Here is a 17,491-nt window from a genome sequence, read left to right as displayed (position 1 = left end):
CCCTAATAGGGAGGCCATTTGTCTGGTTATAAACTGGACAGCCTGCCTTTTGGGAGGTTTCTCCCTTGTCTGGTCCTGAGACAGAACCAGACATGGTGTTATGTAGTGTTGGATGGAGTGTGAGATCACGCTGGTGGGGATAGAGCGGCGTGATCTCCGACATGGTGCCCTTCGTGCACCTCGCCCGCATGCCGTATGTGAGGTCACACTGAGAGGGGCAGAGTCACGCCAGTTCCAGAAGTACCAGAACCAGCATTCTGGGAACATATGAGTGGCCACCCTACTCCCTGGATGACGACTGCACGTGTCCTGGGCGGGGGGGGTGTTAGAGTAATCCAACAGAAAAAGGAAAAATACCTCCAGGGCCTGGACTCTGCAGTCTCACGCAGAGTAAAGGCCGTGGGGGTGGATGGAGTCTGGGGTCCTCATCACTTTTGTGTCCAAACTACCAAGGCAGGGCAGGTCTACACAATGGCAGGGATTGAGGCTGTGAGATTTAGCGGGTCTAGTGCAGATCGCTCTCCAGTCGACCCCTGTACTCTACCCGCCATGAGAAGAGTAAGGTAAGACGACTCTCCCGTCGCCCCCCACAGTAACTCGACCTCAGGTACGTCGACTCCAGCTATGTTATTCACGTAGCTGGAGCTGCGTAGCGTAGGTCGACTTACCGCCGTAGCGTAGACGTAGCCTGAGTCCAGCGTTCCAAAAAGAAAAGTAAAGAAAAGCAGGTCCCTTCGTTTCCTCAGAGAGCTTGGCTGGCTGGTGTTCTCAAGCCGCTTCCCCAGGAGGCAGCCCCTGGTCCCTGGGGCCAGGGAGCTCCAAATTAGCTGTTTGCTCCTGAAGGCCTCCCAGCTTGAGCTGAGATCCCCCTTCTGAGGGCCTGCCCTTCTCCAGCACTGACAAGCCTTGCAGTTGCAGTGGGTCAGGGCTGGCTGAGCCCCCAGGAGCTCTTAAACCCCTTTTTGACTCGAGGGAGTTGCTCAGCTCTAGAGGCTCACAACTGAATGCAAGTTCCCAGCCAGGATCTTTCCAGAGCTGTAAACGAGGGGACTCTCCCGCCACCTCCTGCTCTGGAATGTGAAGCCTATTAATCTGGCTGCATCTCTAATTCCAGATAAAAATGCGTATTAGCAGAACAGTGAACTTGCAAAGTGAGGCCCTGAAATGTTGGGAAATGAGATTAAAAAGGTGACCATTGTAACCTTCTCTCTGCGCCATGACGCAGTATTTAAATTACAGACCGATTTTTTCCCCCCCTTCATGGTCACAGACTGAGTGTTTCTGGAAGCAGGGCACAGGGCGGGCTGTGCTCCTGGAAGGAGACAGCTGTTCAATATTTTGTTTTATCCTTACTCTGTGTGTAGCTCCCCTGGCTGCTTCCACTCTACTCAGCACTGGTGAGGCCTCAGCTGCAGTACTGTGTCCGTTCTGGGCACTCACTTCTTTCCCAAAGTGTGACAAATTGGAGAAGTCCAAAGGAGAGCAACAAAAATGACCAAAGGTCTAGAAAACATGACCTATGATGCCATTAATGAGGCTGCTATATAAGAGCAGCTCTAGCCTCCATTCCTGTGGGCACCCCTTGACACCTCCCGCAGAGCCAGTATTGCTATGTACCCGGGCCCCTTGTTTACAGCCTTGTATCCAGTTCTCCGTCCGATGGCATTGCTTGTCTCCAGGCCATTTAGAATTAATTTTCCAGTTAAGATATTGTGAGTCGCTTTACTGAGCCCCAGGTCCAGCTCCCTCAGCCAAGCTTTGTCACGATATTCCCCAGAGCTAAAGCTGAAGCCTATGGGAGCTGGAAATACTCCGTGCTGCTGACAACAACAAATCCCTGGCTCTGCCAATGTTCACTCGGATCATTGAGGTGAGCCCCAGAGTGACAGGCCCCGTCACTGAGGGAGGGCTGCTGGCTGGGACGAGGGCAGATCCAGCCCTGGTGCGACGGGTCCCGTCGCCGAAGGAGGGCAGCTGGCTGGGACGAGGGCAGAGCCAGCCCCACAGTGACAGACCCTGTCGCAGAGGGAGAGTGGCTGGCTGGGATGAGGGCACAGCCAGCCCTGGTGTGACAGGCCCCATAGAATCATAGAATATCAGGGTTGGAAGGGACCCCAGAAGGTCATCTAGTCCAACCCCCTGCTCAAAGCAGGACCAATCCCCAATTAAATCATCCCAGCCAGGGCTTTGTCAAGCCTAGCCTTAAAAACTTCTAAGGAAGGAGATTCCACCACCTCCCTAGGTAACGCATTCCAGTGTTTCACCACCCTCCTAGTGAAAAAGTTTTTCCTAATATCCAACCTAAACCTCCCCCACGGCAACTTGAGACCATTACTCCTTGTTCTGTCATCTGCTACCACTGAGAACAGTCTAGATCCATCCTCTTTGGAACCCCCTTTCAGGTAGTTGAAAGCAGCTATCAAATCCCCCCTCATTCTTCTCTTCCGTAGACTAAACATCCCCAGTTCCCTCAGCCTCTCCTCATAACTCATGTGTTCCAGTCCCCTAATCATTTTTGTTGCCCTCCACTGGACTCTTTCCAATCCTTCCACATCCTCCACATCACTGAGGGAGGGCAGAAGGCTGGTGTAACCCTTCTGCCAGGTGGAGCCGGCAGCAACCAGGACCGGGTTCAATAACTAGGGGTTCCTTTCCATCGATAAAACACAGAACCGGCTCAAGCCCCCACGCAGGAACCTGGAAAAATTACACACCACCCCTGCGTGCCTCTGAGAGGCGATACTTCCTCACTTGCAAGCGCAGAGTCTGAGCGTACAAAAGAAACATTCATGAAAGGAAAGAAGTCACCCGACATTAAGCAGGACTCATAAACATAAACTGTGAGCAGGACGCCCACCGCAGAGTGCATGAGGCAGAGTCTTCTTCTGCCTCATGTTCTTGAGTTCCTTTACCGTGCCCCTCTCTGCTCTCTCACCATACCCCACTCGCAGTGTTTGTCTTTGGTCAGTGAGGACCAGGGTTCAGAGGTGCATCTGTGTGAGTTCACCTCCCACCCGGGGAAGAAGACACCTGGCTTGCTACACCATCTGAGCACTTGCTCTGGTTCGGTGCCCCGCCAGCCACTGCTCCTCGCTGCCCAGCCGCCCGGCCAGCCGCTGCTCCTCGCCGCCCGGCCACCCCTCCCACCGCTGCTCCTCGCCACCTGGCCGCCCCGCCAGCTGCTGCTCCTCGCCGCCTGGCCGCCCCGCCAGCCGTTGCTCCTCGCCGCCCGGCCACCCCTCCCACCGCTGCTCCTCGCCGCCTGGCAGCCCCGCCAGCTGCTGCTCCTCGCCGCCTGGCCGCCCGGCCAGCCGTTGCTCCTCGCCGCCCGGCCACCCCTCCCACCGCTGCTCCTCGCCGCCTGGCCGCCCCGCCAGCCACTGCTCCTCGCCGCCTGGCCGCCCCTCCCACCGCTGCTCCTCGCCGCCCGGCCACCCCTCCCACCGCTGCTCCTCGCCGCCTGGCCGCCTGGCCAGCCGCTGCTCCTCGCCGCCCGGCCACCCCTCCCACCGCTGCTCCTCGCCGCCCGGCCACCCCTCCCGCCGCTGCTCCTCACCGCCCGGCCGCCCCTCCCGCCGCTGCTCCTCGCCGCCCGGCCGCCCGGCCAGCCGCTGCTCCTCGCCGCCCGGCCGCCCGGCCAGCCGCTGCTCCTCGCCGCCCGGCCGCCCGGCCAGCCGCTGCTCCTCGCCGCCCGGCCGCCCGGCCAGCCGCTGCTCCTCGCCGCCCGGCCGCCCGGCCAGCCGCTGCTCCTCGCCGCCCGGCCGCCCGGCCAGCCGCTGCTCCTCGCCGCCTGGCCGCCCGGCCAGCCGCTGCTCCTCGCCGCCTGGCCGCCCGGCCAGCCGCTGCTCCTCGCCGCCTGGCCACCGCTGCTCCTTGCTACCTGGCTGCCCTGTCAGCTGCTGCTCACCACTTTTGCTGGCTGCTCCTGCTGGCCACCCATCAGTCACCTTCTGCTGCCACCGCTGTAGATCAGTCTGTCAGTGATTTCTTAGCTCTCAGCAGGCTAGGTAGAAACCCTGCCCCACCACAAGTGTTTTCAGCTGTTATTAAACACTTAACATAACAAAAGGCTCCTAACAAAGCCTATTTAGCTCCATCTTTGAACAGTGCAGAGGAACCAGACTGGGGACCCCTAGGGAGAGTCCACACTGCCTAGCTGAGATACCTGTCCCCTCCCCTTTTACTTTCTCGGGGCTCTGGCATTTGAGCCCCAGGCCTAACAAGGTCCTTCCAGCTGAGGGTGACCCCCTCATTTTGGCCAGGTTAAGCACAGTTCTGCTCCCCTTTATTCATACAATAAAGACAACAACATTGATAACAGCATGTCACTACCCCTGCATTCGGTACTAAAGTGATCTGTGATCCAACACCCAACACCGCTCTATCTGTTGGATATCTAAGCAGAGTAGGTGTGTTCATGTAAATACCATTTGCTCCTGAAGTCTCTCCCCCTCCCAGCTAGCTGTCAGGGGAGAACGCCTTCAGACCCTGCTTACACTGGGACGAGGGCAGAGCCAGCTCTGGTGTGACAGGCCCCGTCACCGAGGGAGGGCTGTCTGCTAGGATGCAGGCAGAGCCGGGCCCACATTTACTTTCTGAGCCCAAGTTGTGAACAGCCTCTGTTAGGATCCCCAAAGCTGCTCAAGCTGCACTGGCTGGGAAGGGGTGTGTGTGTGTGTGTGTGTGGGATACTGGGAGATTCCTGCCCCCGCAGATGGAAGCTGCCTGGTACGAGTCTGCATGGCTCCTCTTGAACAGCTCCTCACCACCTCCATCCATCTCCCTTTGTTGCTTCCCGGCATCGTCCCCATTTTCTGGGAGTCACTTGCTCTGTGTTTATTCATCCCAGGTTCAAATGTATGAATGAACGTGGCACCTCGAATGAGTCAGGGGAGGTGCTGATGATGTAGAGCACCCGTGCCGCCTTTCCCTAGACAGAGCATCCTGCCCATTCCCCGTAGTGCTCCCAGCCGAACCCCTGTGACTCCCCTGGGAGCTGACCCTCTGCGATCACCCAGAGCACCCAGCGGAGAACAGGGGTTGAGCCTCCAAGTGAGCTCTGGCTGCTGTTGGAGGACGTGAGATTAGATCAAGTCAGCTCAGGCCCAGAGGGCAGTGTCTATCCATGCATCCTCCACCCTTCCCCTGCCAGGTTTTGGAGCCTCTATGCTGTGCTCTCCAGTGCCCTTCTGCCCACTGTCTGTGGGCTGAGGAGGAAGCTGACCCTGGGACCAGGCTGACTGGCAGCATTCCTGGGTTTCTGTGCTGGTCTTTGTGTAAAGCGCATGGAGCCTGTGAGACCCCAGGGGATAACAGAGGCGCTTTGTCTGTCTGTAGCGGGAGCTGGGCAGTGGGCTGCCTGCCCAGCTCCATGGTTCCTCCTTAATGAGTTCCTAGGACTGCTGTGTCATTCCTCCCTTCTGCGCCTGCATCTCCCTCTGCAGGGGACAGGCTGGCCAGAGGCTGCACCCGGGCTGTGGCTGTAGCCCCTGGGCTGTGGCTGTAGCCCCCCTGCACAGTGGCGGTAGCCCCTCCCGCCCCCCCGGCTGTGTCTGTGGCACCCAGGGTGTGGCTGTAGCCCCCGGGCTGTGGCAGTAGCCCCCGGGCTGTGTCTGTGGCACCCAGGCTGTGGCAGTAGCCCCCGGGCTGTGTCTGTGGCCCCCGGGCTGTGTCTGTGGCACCCAGGCTGTGGCAGTAGCCCCCGGGCTGTGTCTGTGGCACCCAGGCTGTGGCAGTAGCCCCCGGGCTGTGTCTGTGGCCCCCGGGCTGTGTCTGTGGCACCCAGGCTGTGGCAGTAGCCCCCGGGCTGTGTCTGTGGCCCCCGGGCTGTGTCTGTGGCACCCAGGGTGTGGCTGTGGCCCCCTCGGGCTGTGGCCGTAGAGGCCTAGTGCCACGGACACTGCGTTCCAGCCACGGGAGGCAGCCGAACAATTGCGTTTTACAGCTGGGAGCCGGAGCAGCTGCACCACGGCGCTCCTGTGCGGGAAAGGGAGCGGGAGGCAGGCTGGGGATGCACAAGCTTCCTGTCCTGCCGGGCTTGGCCGGCTGCATCCTTCCCCTGGCCTGCACATGACCTGCGAGCTGCCCCATCCCCTCTCCCGGCTCGCTCTGTGTGCTGGTGAGACGCAGGGGGCCTGAAGGCCTGGCTGGAATAGGCCCGAGCCAGGGCCTCTTGCTGTCTCATCCCCCGTGTGTGTGCCTTGCAGGTGAACCAGGGGAACATGCCAGGGATCCAGAGCACCTTCCTGGCCATGGACACGGAGGAGGGCGTAGAGGTGGTGTGGAATGAGCTGCACTTCACAGACAAGAAGGCCTTCAAGGCCCATGAGGTGAGTGGCTCCTTCCTGCTCCCGTGCCCTGTGGGGACACAGCTGGCTGGAAAAGCCCCTTCCTCCAGTCACCAGTTCCCTGAAACCCCAGACCTGCAGCTCCCCGCTGGCTACAGCTCAGGTTCCTTCTGCCTGTACATTCTCCTTGAAATGTTGCTCATCTCCTCCCCTAAAAGACAGTCCCTCCATAACATCAGCGATCGCTCCCCCATGCCTCCTGCATGCTCAGAGACAGCTCTCCTGTCGCTCCTCCCCTTGTCTCTGAGACAGTGCCCTGTACCTCCTCCCCTTATCCTCTGCAGACAGCCCCACAGTACCCTGTGCACCCTCAGATAGGTCCTGGTGTGCCCTGCACCCCCAGACTGCTGCCCTGAAGCTCACTCCCCATCATGACCTCTGCCCCACCCCGACACGCCAGCCGATGCCCCCCTTGCTCACCTTGCCCTCTGTCCACAGGAGAAGATCAATACCATGTTTGAGCAGCTGGTGGTTGTGGATCATCCCAATATTGTGAAGTTGCATAAGTACTGGCTGGATGTGAAGGACTCCAAGGCCCGGGTAAGGGGGTGCTGGGACATGGGGGCAGGGGAGCTTCCCGAGGGCGGGGATGCCAGTGCCCTACTGGACGGGGATCCTGACTCAGGTGCTTCTCCTCCTCCCCCTTCCCAGCGGTGCATGGAAATCCAGGTCTGGTTCCTGCTCTCTTCCCTGGGCAGCGCTGTGCCAAGGGGTGCAGCTTTTAAGCCCTGGGTACCTAATATTGGTGCAGACCCAGGAGACCCCAGCTGGGCTGCAGGGAGGGCTGTTCTGACTCTCTGGGGCAGTGGCTGAGCTGACACCTCCCTCCCCCTCCACCAGGTGATCTTCATCACAGAATACGTGTCCTCAGGGAGCCTGAAACAGTTCCTGAAGAAAACCAAGAAAAACCACAAGGCCATGAACGCTCGGGTAGGATTCCTCACCGTGGGAGGGTCTGTAATGGGCGGGTTGCTTAGTGCCCCAGGCCCCTGACGCGAAGACCCTCTCTGTGGAACAGGCGTCAGGTACAGATGGGCATGCAGGGATAACCTGTGAGCAGCACAAACCCTCTGCTTGCTGCTGGGGGTGGCAGCTTGATCAGAACTGGGGACTAAAAGCAGAGCTTCCCTAGGGGCGTCTGGGGATAGGAACATCCAGGGGTCCCTAAGCAGAACCTGTGGCTCTCATCAGTGTGAAGTCTTTGGACCCATAGCCAGGGGCATTATCGTCCAACCTGAGCAAGATCTAACCATAAAAGCCAGGACTCTGACAACCCACTGCTAACTCTGGCACCTCCTAGAGCAGAACTCAGCAACCCCAGAGTCATGCCGTAGGGAGGGGACTCTCAATCAGGAGCCTTCCCATGGAGACAGCCTTAGACTTCAGGAAAGGGAAGGGAAGCCAAATCTGAAAAACAGGCTTGTGGTTATGGCACTGGCCTGGGACACAGGAGCCCTGGGTTCTGTTTCCGTCTGTGGCAATGACTTGTTGCATGAGCATGGGCAAGTCTCTTGTCTCGGTGGCTCAGTTCCCAACCTGCGACATGGGGGTAATACCTCCCTAGCGGTGAGGATAAATCCACTGGGGTCTGTGATGCTCTGGCGATGGGGCCAAAGAAGAACCAAGTCACATGGGTTTTAAGCCCCTTGTTTTCTCTGAGTGCTGTCCCAGGCCCCCAGTTCCTCCAGGTAAGAATCACGACTGCTAGGTTCTCAACCTAGCTAGGATCTTTTCAGGTAGCTGCTGCAGGGGAGATTAAAGTGGCCCATCTGTGTGCTCTGGTGTCCTGATTGATACAGGCCTTCTCCAAAGGGACCGTATCTGGGACGCTGCTGCTAGCGAGCGGTCCCTCCCTGGGGGAGAAGGGGCCTAGGGGCCTGGCACAGGGGATGTTCACACAAAGCCCTGTGGAGCAGATTGTAGGGAATGATCCTGCTCTCCTGTCTGGGGACTAGGCAGGCTGTGATGGGGCTTCCCTATCTGACAGGGCGCTCTGATCTCTCCTCTAGGCCTGGAAGCGCTGGTGCACACAGATCCTCTCTGCTCTCAGGTGAGCCTCCTCCCCACCCGAGCTGTTGCCTGGCTTGCCACTTCGTGCTCAGCAGACTGGTAACACTTCAGGGGGGCTCTGCTCTTTCTACAGCTTCCTGCATTCCTGTGATCCGCCCATCATCCACGGCAACCTGACCAGTGACACTATCTTCATCCAGCACAATGGCCTCATAAAGATTGGCTCAGGTACCGGGCAGAGGGCCCCTTCCCCTCTGCTGCCAGGGTGAATGGTCACTGTGGAGAGGCTTCCCCCAGCTAAGAGATGTGAACTCAGGGGGTTGAGTGGGTGGCTCTGATGCACCTTTGCCCCCGTGGCTACTTCACCCCTCTGGCCTCTTGCCAGACTCACTAGTCCAGGGCATGGCCCCATGGCTTACTCACCCTGGACTTCCTCCTGGTACCTGTACAGCTCCTGTTCTCCCTAGCAAGTGCCTGTAGGCCCCTTCTCTGCAGCTTCCTCCTTTCTCTGCCCCTGCTTCCCAGCAAAACAGACTTAGCTGTGTGGTCACTGGCTGCCACCAACTCCACTTACTAAATACCTAGCTGTCTGTATTCTCTCATTCTGCCCCGTGTCTCTCGCCGCCTTTCTCATGCTACCCCCCATTTCCTGATATTTATACTTAACCTCATGTAACTTCTTTCCGTAAGACATTGACATTTCTCAGAAAGCTTTTCCTTTTCTTTCTCAAAGCCCTGACGTACCATAACAGGTGATCAGATGTTTCCTCTCCCTTTCCGCGCTCCCATAGTCCATCTTTGTGTTTCATGTATTCAAAAAAAATTTTTGTTTAAACCAGAATGGCCAGGTAGTGCCCTAAACAAAATTACTTCATTTTTCCTGCCCAGACCCTGAGGCGTGTTGTTATCCTCAACTCTAGGGCACAACTCAGAAAGTCTTATGCCTTTTTTTCCCATTGATCCAAATTTTTGGCCATTCCACTTTTAAATTTTCCTGTCCTAAGTTTTCAAATTCCTGTTTATTCAAGGATATTTCTATGGCAATCCTTCCATTTTTTACCATGCTTGCCTAGCTCTTTTGTCTGCCATTTCATCCCGTTCCCTCGACATACACTGGGATCCAGGCTAGTGCTACATGGTGCATATCATTTAATTGATTACATCACTTCTACATACGGAGACACTCTTTTTATTCCAGCAGAGAGTCCTGTGGCACCTTCTAGACCAACAGACGTATTTGAGCAGGAGCTTTCGTGGGTGAACACCCCCTTCTTGCCGCTTTTACAGACCCAGACTAACACGGCTGTCCCTCTGATCCTTTTTATTCCCTTACTCAGAAAAACGGCTGCTGCTGCTGGACGTACAAATTAGTGCCAACATTATTGCTACTGGTTCCGCTGCCGTGGCAGCTATAAAGTCAGATATTCTTTTAAATACACCAGTTCCTAATTCTGGTACTCCATATGCTGTCTCTACTCTTCCTGCTTTTTCTGCAGTGTAGGGGATGATCCATCTGCATATATTGGGCAAGAACATAAGAATAGCCACAGTGAGTCAGACAAATGGTCCATCTAGCCCAGTATCTTCTCTTTTGACAGTGCCCAGTGCCAGATGCTTCAGAGGGAGTGAACAGAACAATGTACCACGTGATCCGTTCCCTATGGTACCATCCCAAGTTCTAGGAGTCAGAGGTTTAGAGACCCCAGAGCATGGGGTTGCATCCCTGCCCATCTTGGCTAATAGCCATTGATGGGCCTGTCCTCCAGGAATTTATCTAATTCTCTTTTGAACCCAGTTATACTTTGGGCCTTCGCAATATCCCCTGGCAGCGAGTTCCACAGTTTGACTGTGTGGTGTGTGAAGAAACACTTTGTTTGTTTTAAACCTGTTAATTTTACTGGGTGACCCCAGGTTCTTGTGTTATGTGAAAGGGTGAATAACACTTCCTTGTTCACTTTCTCCATATACTGTTTGTGATTTTACAGACCTCAGTTGTATCCCATTGGCTGGTAGGGGAACCTGGGCCCACCCACAACTCCAGGTTCCAGCCCCAGGACTCTTTGACTAGCAATCCAGGTCTGCTCAGTCTCAGTCCTTCTTGCTGTTTCCCTGAGCTCCTTCCTACCCCACCTCTCTATCTCCTGGTCTATCTCGGGGTTTGCCACTGCAGCTTCCCTTGCTCCCTGCGGCTACTTCTCCCCTCTCAACCTCTTGCCAGATTCTCTAGTCCAGTGTTTCTCATCATTTTGTGCTGGCGACCCCCTGTGGACTTAAAAAAACTCGTGACCCCCTACTACAAAAAAATTGCAACCCCCTACCTTAAGCTTGGGGCTTCGGGCTGAAACCTGTAAGTTAGCTTTGTGGGGCCCCCTGTGGCATGGGGCCCCTGGCAATTGCCCTGCTTCCTACCCCCTAATGCCAGCCCTGCTTGCGACTCCGCTCCTCAAACCTGTCCCGCCACCCCCAGGCCTCCCAGTGGAGAAACACTGCTCTAGTCCAAGGCATGAGGCCAGGGCTATCTCTCCCCTGGACTTCCCCCTTCCTCCTGACCAACTCCCTTTCTGCAGCTGCCTCCTGCTTTCACATCAGCTTAATAATCCTGGGCTTCATCTCCAGCATGTGAGGTAAATTGGTCTTTTCTGGCTTGTGTGAGGTGACGACCCCGTCACAGGTGACCCACAGGGAGCCATGTCGGGTGGGGGGGACCTCTGGCCCGGGTAGGAGTGGTGGTGTGTGACCAGCAGGGAGCCGGGTAGGTGGGTGCATGGGGTGTTCTGTAGGCAGGTGTGTTAGATGGCTCTGCCCCAGGTGGTGGTGGGGGAGTGACCCATAGGCAGCTGGGTGGCTGGCCGGCTGGCTCTGGCCTGGGCAGGTGAAGGCAGTGACCTGCAGGCAGGGTGAGTGGGTGGCTCTGGCCCGGGTGGGTGAGGGGAGTGACCTGCAGGCAGGGTGGGTGGCTGGCTGGCTCTACCCTGGGTGGGTGAGGGGGGTGACCTGGGTGCATCACTGAATGATATTATTTGGAGTTAACATCTCCCTTCCGCCTGTCTCCCCTCCTGCCATCTCTCTGCTCTTCTGGTCTGGACCTGCTCCCGCCCTGCAGTCTGGCACAGGGTATTTGCAAATGGTGAGTGTCTCCCCTGTCATCTCTCCTAGCCTGTCCATCCCTTCAGCTTTAGATCCTGAGTGTCCCTCTTCTCAAATCTGACCCCCCGATGGGGCATGACCCCACAGGTGGGACATGTTGTATTAATCTCAAGGGCCAGAAGAGTTAGAGGTGTTTATGAACTTTTTCACTGTCCAACATGAAAATAGTGATATTCAGGTTCGGGGGAGGAGTTCTACGGAGGCTTTGGTTTTACTCGGCTGCTTGCCAAACACCCAAAAGTGTTCATTCTAAAGTTGAACATTTATTTGGTCAAACACAAGAAAGAACAAGAAATTTAAACAAGCATTTCATATTGAAGCTGAAATTGAGTGATTATGCAAAACAATCAAAAAGTCTCTCTCTTTTTGGAAGTAAAATATCAGAGCGTCTTATTTCCAGAATAATCTTTCCTTGATGAAAAGGAAGGGCTAACTTTACTCTGCCCTGATGTGGGAAGGGTATGCACTTCTCCTGCTTCTAACAGACGGACTGTTACAAGTTGGAGGAGAAGTAGGAAAGGGAGGTTGTGGAAGCTCTTTCGCTGGAGGTTTTCAAAAGGAGGCTGGAGAGCCGTCTGCCTGGGATAGCTTAGACCCAACGAATGCTGCACTGTGGCAGGGGGTTAGACTGGATGACCCCTGCAGTCCCTTTTAACCCTGTGGTTCGATATGATTCTATGATAGCAAAGGAAGGGAATCCGGCTTTTCTTGATGTCTGTGGAACTCGGGATGGCTGGTCAGCCATGGGTGGCCCACAGAGCCTGGGGCTTGGACCCTGGTTCCCACCAGTCAGAAATGTCATTTGGCTGGGTCTTTTCTCCTGATCCAGGGCAGGCTGGTGGGCAGGTCATTGCATGGTGCCAACACAGTGCTGTGGCCAGGGCCGTTCCTAGCCATTTGGGTGCCCTGTGCAGCCCCCTCCCCCGCTGGGGGGCTATGTGAGGCCCCAGGCCTCCCCTCTGCCCAGGGTCTGGGAGGCAGGAGCTGTGAGGGGGCACTTTTGGGGGCCCCACAGGCCCAGAATGGCCGGGGGGATTAGTGAGGCGCTGGGAGCAGCCTGCTCCGCCTCCCTCGCCCTGGCCCCAGCTGTGTTGCTCAGGGGAGGGGGCTTGGGGAAGGGATCCCCCCCACACTCACCAGCAGCGGTGGGAAGCAGAGCAGCCCGGCCCCAGCCTGCTCCACTCCGCCAGCTCCCAGCTGCGGCGCTCCACTTCCCGCCGCCAGTGAGTCCGGGGGAGCGGGGGAAATCTTTCCCTAACCCCCTCTCTTCCTCCCCGAGCGACATGGCTGGGGCCAGGACAAGGAAAGCAGAGCAGGCTGGGGCCGCATCGCTCCGCTTCCCGCCGCCGGTGAGTGCCGGGGGCATCCTTTCCCCAACCTCCCTGCACTCACTGGTGGCGGGAAGTGGAGTGACGTGGCTGGGAGCTGGTGGAATGGAGCAGGCTGGGGCCACGTTGCTCCGCTTCCCGCCGCTGCTGGTGAGTGCGGGGTCACTGGGGGAAGAGGTGGAATGGGGGCGGCCTTTTTACCCTTGGGAACCTGAAATATAGAAACCCTAGGTGAGACAAGATGAGCTGGGATACTAGGTGGGATGGGCGATGAGGTTTTTTTTTTTTTTTCAAAATCTCCTTTTAAGAACCCCCGCAAAGGGAAAAAGGGGGTGGCATAGCCCATCCCCTCATTATTTTGTTCACCAATTAGGCCTAATATCCACCACACCAATTCTGGTTCATTAATTTCTGGCTCCACATCCTCTGTTGTTAGCAAGCATGATTTCAACAGTCCTTGAATCATATCAGTGGGTCCTTTTTGCTTGGACTAATCCAGTTTCTGTCTGATTCTCTTGCACTTGTTCATATCATTCATTTGTTGAAAACAATTCGACTTGTTTTCCATGGTTAATTTCCAAGTAGATAAAAAGTGATGGGTGTGACGTTCCTCTCTGGTGTTATCTGGACAGATGATCTGCTAGGCCACTCCAATCCTTGACTCTGGGGCCAGCCTTAACGTGCTCTGCTGTGAGAACCTCCACTTGTTCACGCACAGCCTCTGGCATGTAAGCTGTTCCCAGCTACTTGCAAGTAAATGACACGAGCCAGTATCTCCGGTCCCAGACACAACCCTAGGAACCTCCATCTTGCAGTGTCCAGTTATGCCCACTGGATGCTGCAAGCTTATATGAGTTAATCAATTTAACAAAGAAATTGATATGTACCAGGCTTGTTGTCCCAAGGGGAGTCTCTGACACGCTTCAAACCAAACGCCCTGCTTCAGGTAGAATAAACAAACAAATTTATTAACTATAAAGATAGATTTTAAGTGGTTATAAGTCAAAGCACAACAAGTCAGATTTGGTCAATTGAAATAAAAGCAAAACGCATTCTAAGCTGATCATAACACTTTCAGTGCCCTTACAAACTCCGATGCTTCCCACCACAGGCTGGCTGGTTGCTCTTCAGCCAGGCTCTCCCCTTTGATCAGCGCTTCAGTCGCTTGGTGGTGGTGGCTGTAGATGTAGGTGGAAGAGAGAGAGAGGATGGCAAATGTCTCTCCCTTTTATCAGGTCCTTTCTTCCCTCTTGGCTTTGCCCCTCCCCCCTTTCAGAGTCAGGTGAGCATTACTGAGTCTCTCCAAGCAAGGTTGAGCATTTCCCCTGGTGTGGCCTCATGCAGGTGAGTCATTGCATTGTCGCTCCGTTGCTGGACAAGGGCTGTGGATGGGTTGTTTCACACCCTGTCCGGGCGTTGGTTACTTTCCTTGCTGTTGTCTCTGGGGAGCTAATATCTGGCTGATTTCCCCAACTTACAGCATGTTTTAGTAACTTCATATGCACTAAAGATATACACATCTATGGACAGAGAAATGACTTCCAGCAGATCATAACCTTTCCCCTGATCCCTTACAAGGCATGCTTTATATGTAAGATCATGATTATATGAAAATGAGCACTATGGGGGTTACAGCACGCTCCCCCAAGGTATATAATGTCACACCTCCCCCCTTAGTTTACTGGAAGCGGGTTACTCACTGACTAGCTCGAAGGCAGTTTGTGTTATAGTTCTCTTGGCACCCAGCCATCAAGCCATGAGGCAGAATGTCTCAGTTTCCCCATTCACACACAGCAAACCAGGTGTTTCTGCTATGATAAGTTTTAAACCTGTTTACAGCTATTAATTGAAAAGTAGCATTATCATAAGGTTGAACATCCGTGTCAAAATTCTTATCCCCAAAACTTAACATTAATACGAAAATGTCTATCTCAGATTTGCATTTACAAGTATCTTTATGATACCACGCGCTCTGTTCAGATAGTGTAGTTTGAGTTTAGTTTGTTCATTACCATGGTGTCCTTTGACTCTCTCCCATTTAATCAGTCACTGGCTTTTCCTTCCCCCCAGTGTTCCCCTCTGTGTGAGCTCTTAATTTAATCATGTTTCTGGAATTTTGGTGCCTCTGGGTCCGGCAATGTAGGTGTTCGGGGGATCCTGCACATTGTCTGGCCCTTTGGGGAGTGGTCTCCCAACCCCAGGACTGTACAAATGTAGAAATCCAGCTCCCCTTTAGGGGTTACCCTGTGTTTCCGCCTCCCAGCACTGAGTCCTCCCCTGCCCCCTAGAGAGCTGTGATCTGTGCTCTCTGGGCTAGGGGTGTTTAACCTTTGATCAGATTCACCTTTTCCCAGCAGCTTTCCCATAACTGCTCCCTGCCTCTCACCAGCTGTGGGAACCCCCCCCCCAGTTGGGCTATTTGTATTCTCACAAACGATCCCCTGGCAACTTCCTGGTCCCAACTCCTCTGTTATCATAGGCATTGGAGCTGCATCTTGATGTAAGGAGACACAGTTACTTTCCAAAAACTTATCAGAAATAGAATCCTGAAAAATGGGACCTGGATTGGGGCACCCTCCGCCACCCTTTCTCTGTCCCTCAGAAGTCAGCGGTGTGACTGCTTCCCTCCATAAGGTCAGTTACACAGTTCCCTCTCAAAACTTGGGTCACAGGCTGAGTGCCTGGGTGCACAGACGCTGAGCCAGCCATCCTCCGAGTGTCCTGGGCATCCTGCCCTGAGTGACTAGAGAGGAGACGTTCCTGTACCCCCACTATTCCTTCCCCCGTTTCCTCCTCTGGGCTCCCTCCGAAGACACATTTCTCTGTGCTCCCTGGGAAGGGTTCTATCCTTTGTTCAGCTGCAGAATTCTGGTTCAGCTGCAACCTGCTGGCAGTTAACCTGGGCAGTTCCCCCCCGGCAGGCATCACACCCCATCCCTTCCTGAGGCGGTGTTGCCTCCAGCTGCAGTGCAGAGATTGGTCTCAACCACCCTCCCGCCTGGAAGCATGTGGCTTCCCCCAGCTGCAGAAGAATCAAGGAGACTCTCTCCCATTCTCTTAGCAGTTCCTGAGACCTTCCCCTTTCCCTCGAGGGTCCCAGCATAAAACTCCCTCCTGCTGCAGGCAAATACTTTAACCTGAGCTACACGGAAAAAATCGCAATCAAGGAGCAGGTTGAATAGGAGATGTTCCATTACCCCCACAGTCAAAACACTTTCCAGACCTTCCCACACCACATGGATTTTAGCTAGTGGCACAAGGAATCTGCTTTCGCCCAGCCTCACAATCTCTGCCATTTGGCCAGGCAACTTACTGGCCTTTGGGACCACACTCTGCTTAACCAGAGAGATCTGGGCCCCTTCTGCCCCAAGTACTCCCTGCCATTAATTTTGACAGCCTTAACATGCTCCATATCTGGTTCTGCAGAGGCTAACCTCACCAAACCAATATGATTGGTTCCAATTGCCTGGGGGGTTCTGTGGTGAGGGCAGCAGAGCTAACAGGGGGCTATTGGTTGCCTGCTTCCTCCTAGAACAGGGCATTTATTCTCAGGTGATCAGTGGAATTACACTGATAGCATCTGTTGGGCTCTTCTGCTTTTACAGGAGATTTGGGATAGGAGTTACCAGTAGAAGAGTGTTTTTGGGAAGGGAATGTTTAGGCTTCCAGCCCCCTTCTTTCTTCCCAGAGGTAAAATGGGATTCTCCCTTCCCACCAGTTTTAAACCCCTTTTTCCGTGGCCTGCCCTCAATAGATGCCTGATTCTGTTCAAAGGCGTCGGCTAAAAGGGCCAGCTCATCCCCAGACTTTACATCTTTGTCCCACAGACACTGCTTCACATCCGCCTGACACACGCCTAGGAAATGCTCATGAGCAACAAGATCCAACATTCCCTCAAACCTGCCACCTCTTTACCCCTCACCCGTTTTCCCAACAAATCTTTCATTTTGTTTACATACTCCCCATTATTGATACCAATATCCTTAAGATTCCTAAATTTAACTCGATATGATTAACAGGTAAACTGAAAACTTCGCAAAACAGTATCTTTAAATTTACAACAGTCTAAAGCATCTTCAGTAGGCATTCCATTGAATACGTTTCGAGCTTTACCAGTTAATTTCGCAATCAGGGTAGGAACTCTCTCATCATCAGGGATTTCATGTATTACAGACAGCCTTTCGATGGTGGTCAGATATTCAGCAACAACATCCTCTTCACTGTATGCAGGACATAAGTTGTGCCCGCAAGGGCTAGGGGGGAAGATACCAGTGAAAGGAGGACACTCAGGCCTAAGAATAGTAAACTATGCTTTATTGAAGGAAGGAAGAACTTACACTCCAATCTGCGCGGGGAGCCCCTAGGACGTGCAGAGGGGCTGCAGGGGACTCTGGCTGTTCGGGACAGCTGACCAGGCAGGACTCCGCCAGGGGGGAGTCCTCTGCAGCACTATATTCTCTGCTCTTATCTCGGGGCTACATGGGGTCAACAGCTGGCTACATTCTTATATGTACGATTTATGCTTATTACATAAACTGGCTCGTTTACAGGCAAAAATATGCTGAGCTATGCTACAATGTCTTCTGGCAGGGTCTGTCGGACAAAGTTCATTGAAACTGCCTGCATCCTCCGCTTACATCCAGTCACATACTCAGTCCA

The 17,491-nt window shown here is 54.6% G+C and overlaps 1 protein-coding gene across 2 annotated transcripts in view; it reads left to right on the top strand.

The window, feature by feature from the left end:
- NRBP2 (nuclear receptor binding protein 2) overlaps nt 1-17,491 on the top strand; it is a 67,727-nt gene that overhangs the window by 19,846 nt on the left and 30,390 nt on the right. For both annotated transcript variants that reach the window (XM_074943624.1, XM_074943625.1), the window contains exons 2-7: nt 6,207-6,329; nt 6,786-6,887; nt 7,188-7,277; nt 8,357-8,397; nt 8,491-8,585; nt 11,461-11,484. In XM_074943624.1, coding sequence (XP_074799725.1) covers nt 6,207-6,329; nt 6,786-6,887; nt 7,188-7,277; nt 8,357-8,397; nt 8,491-8,585; nt 11,461-11,484 — 475 coding nt within the window. The remainder of the gene's footprint in view (nt 1-6,206; nt 6,330-6,785; nt 6,888-7,187; nt 7,278-8,356; nt 8,398-8,490; nt 8,586-11,460; nt 11,485-17,491) is intronic.

The sequence above is a fragment of the Natator depressus genome, chromosome 2 (assembly GCF_965152275.1).
Source record: "Natator depressus isolate rNatDep1 chromosome 2, rNatDep2.hap1, whole genome shotgun sequence".
NCBI classification, from domain to species: domain Eukaryota; kingdom Metazoa; phylum Chordata; order Testudines; family Cheloniidae; genus Natator; species Natator depressus.
This window is presented reverse-complemented; position numbering and strand designations above follow the sequence as displayed.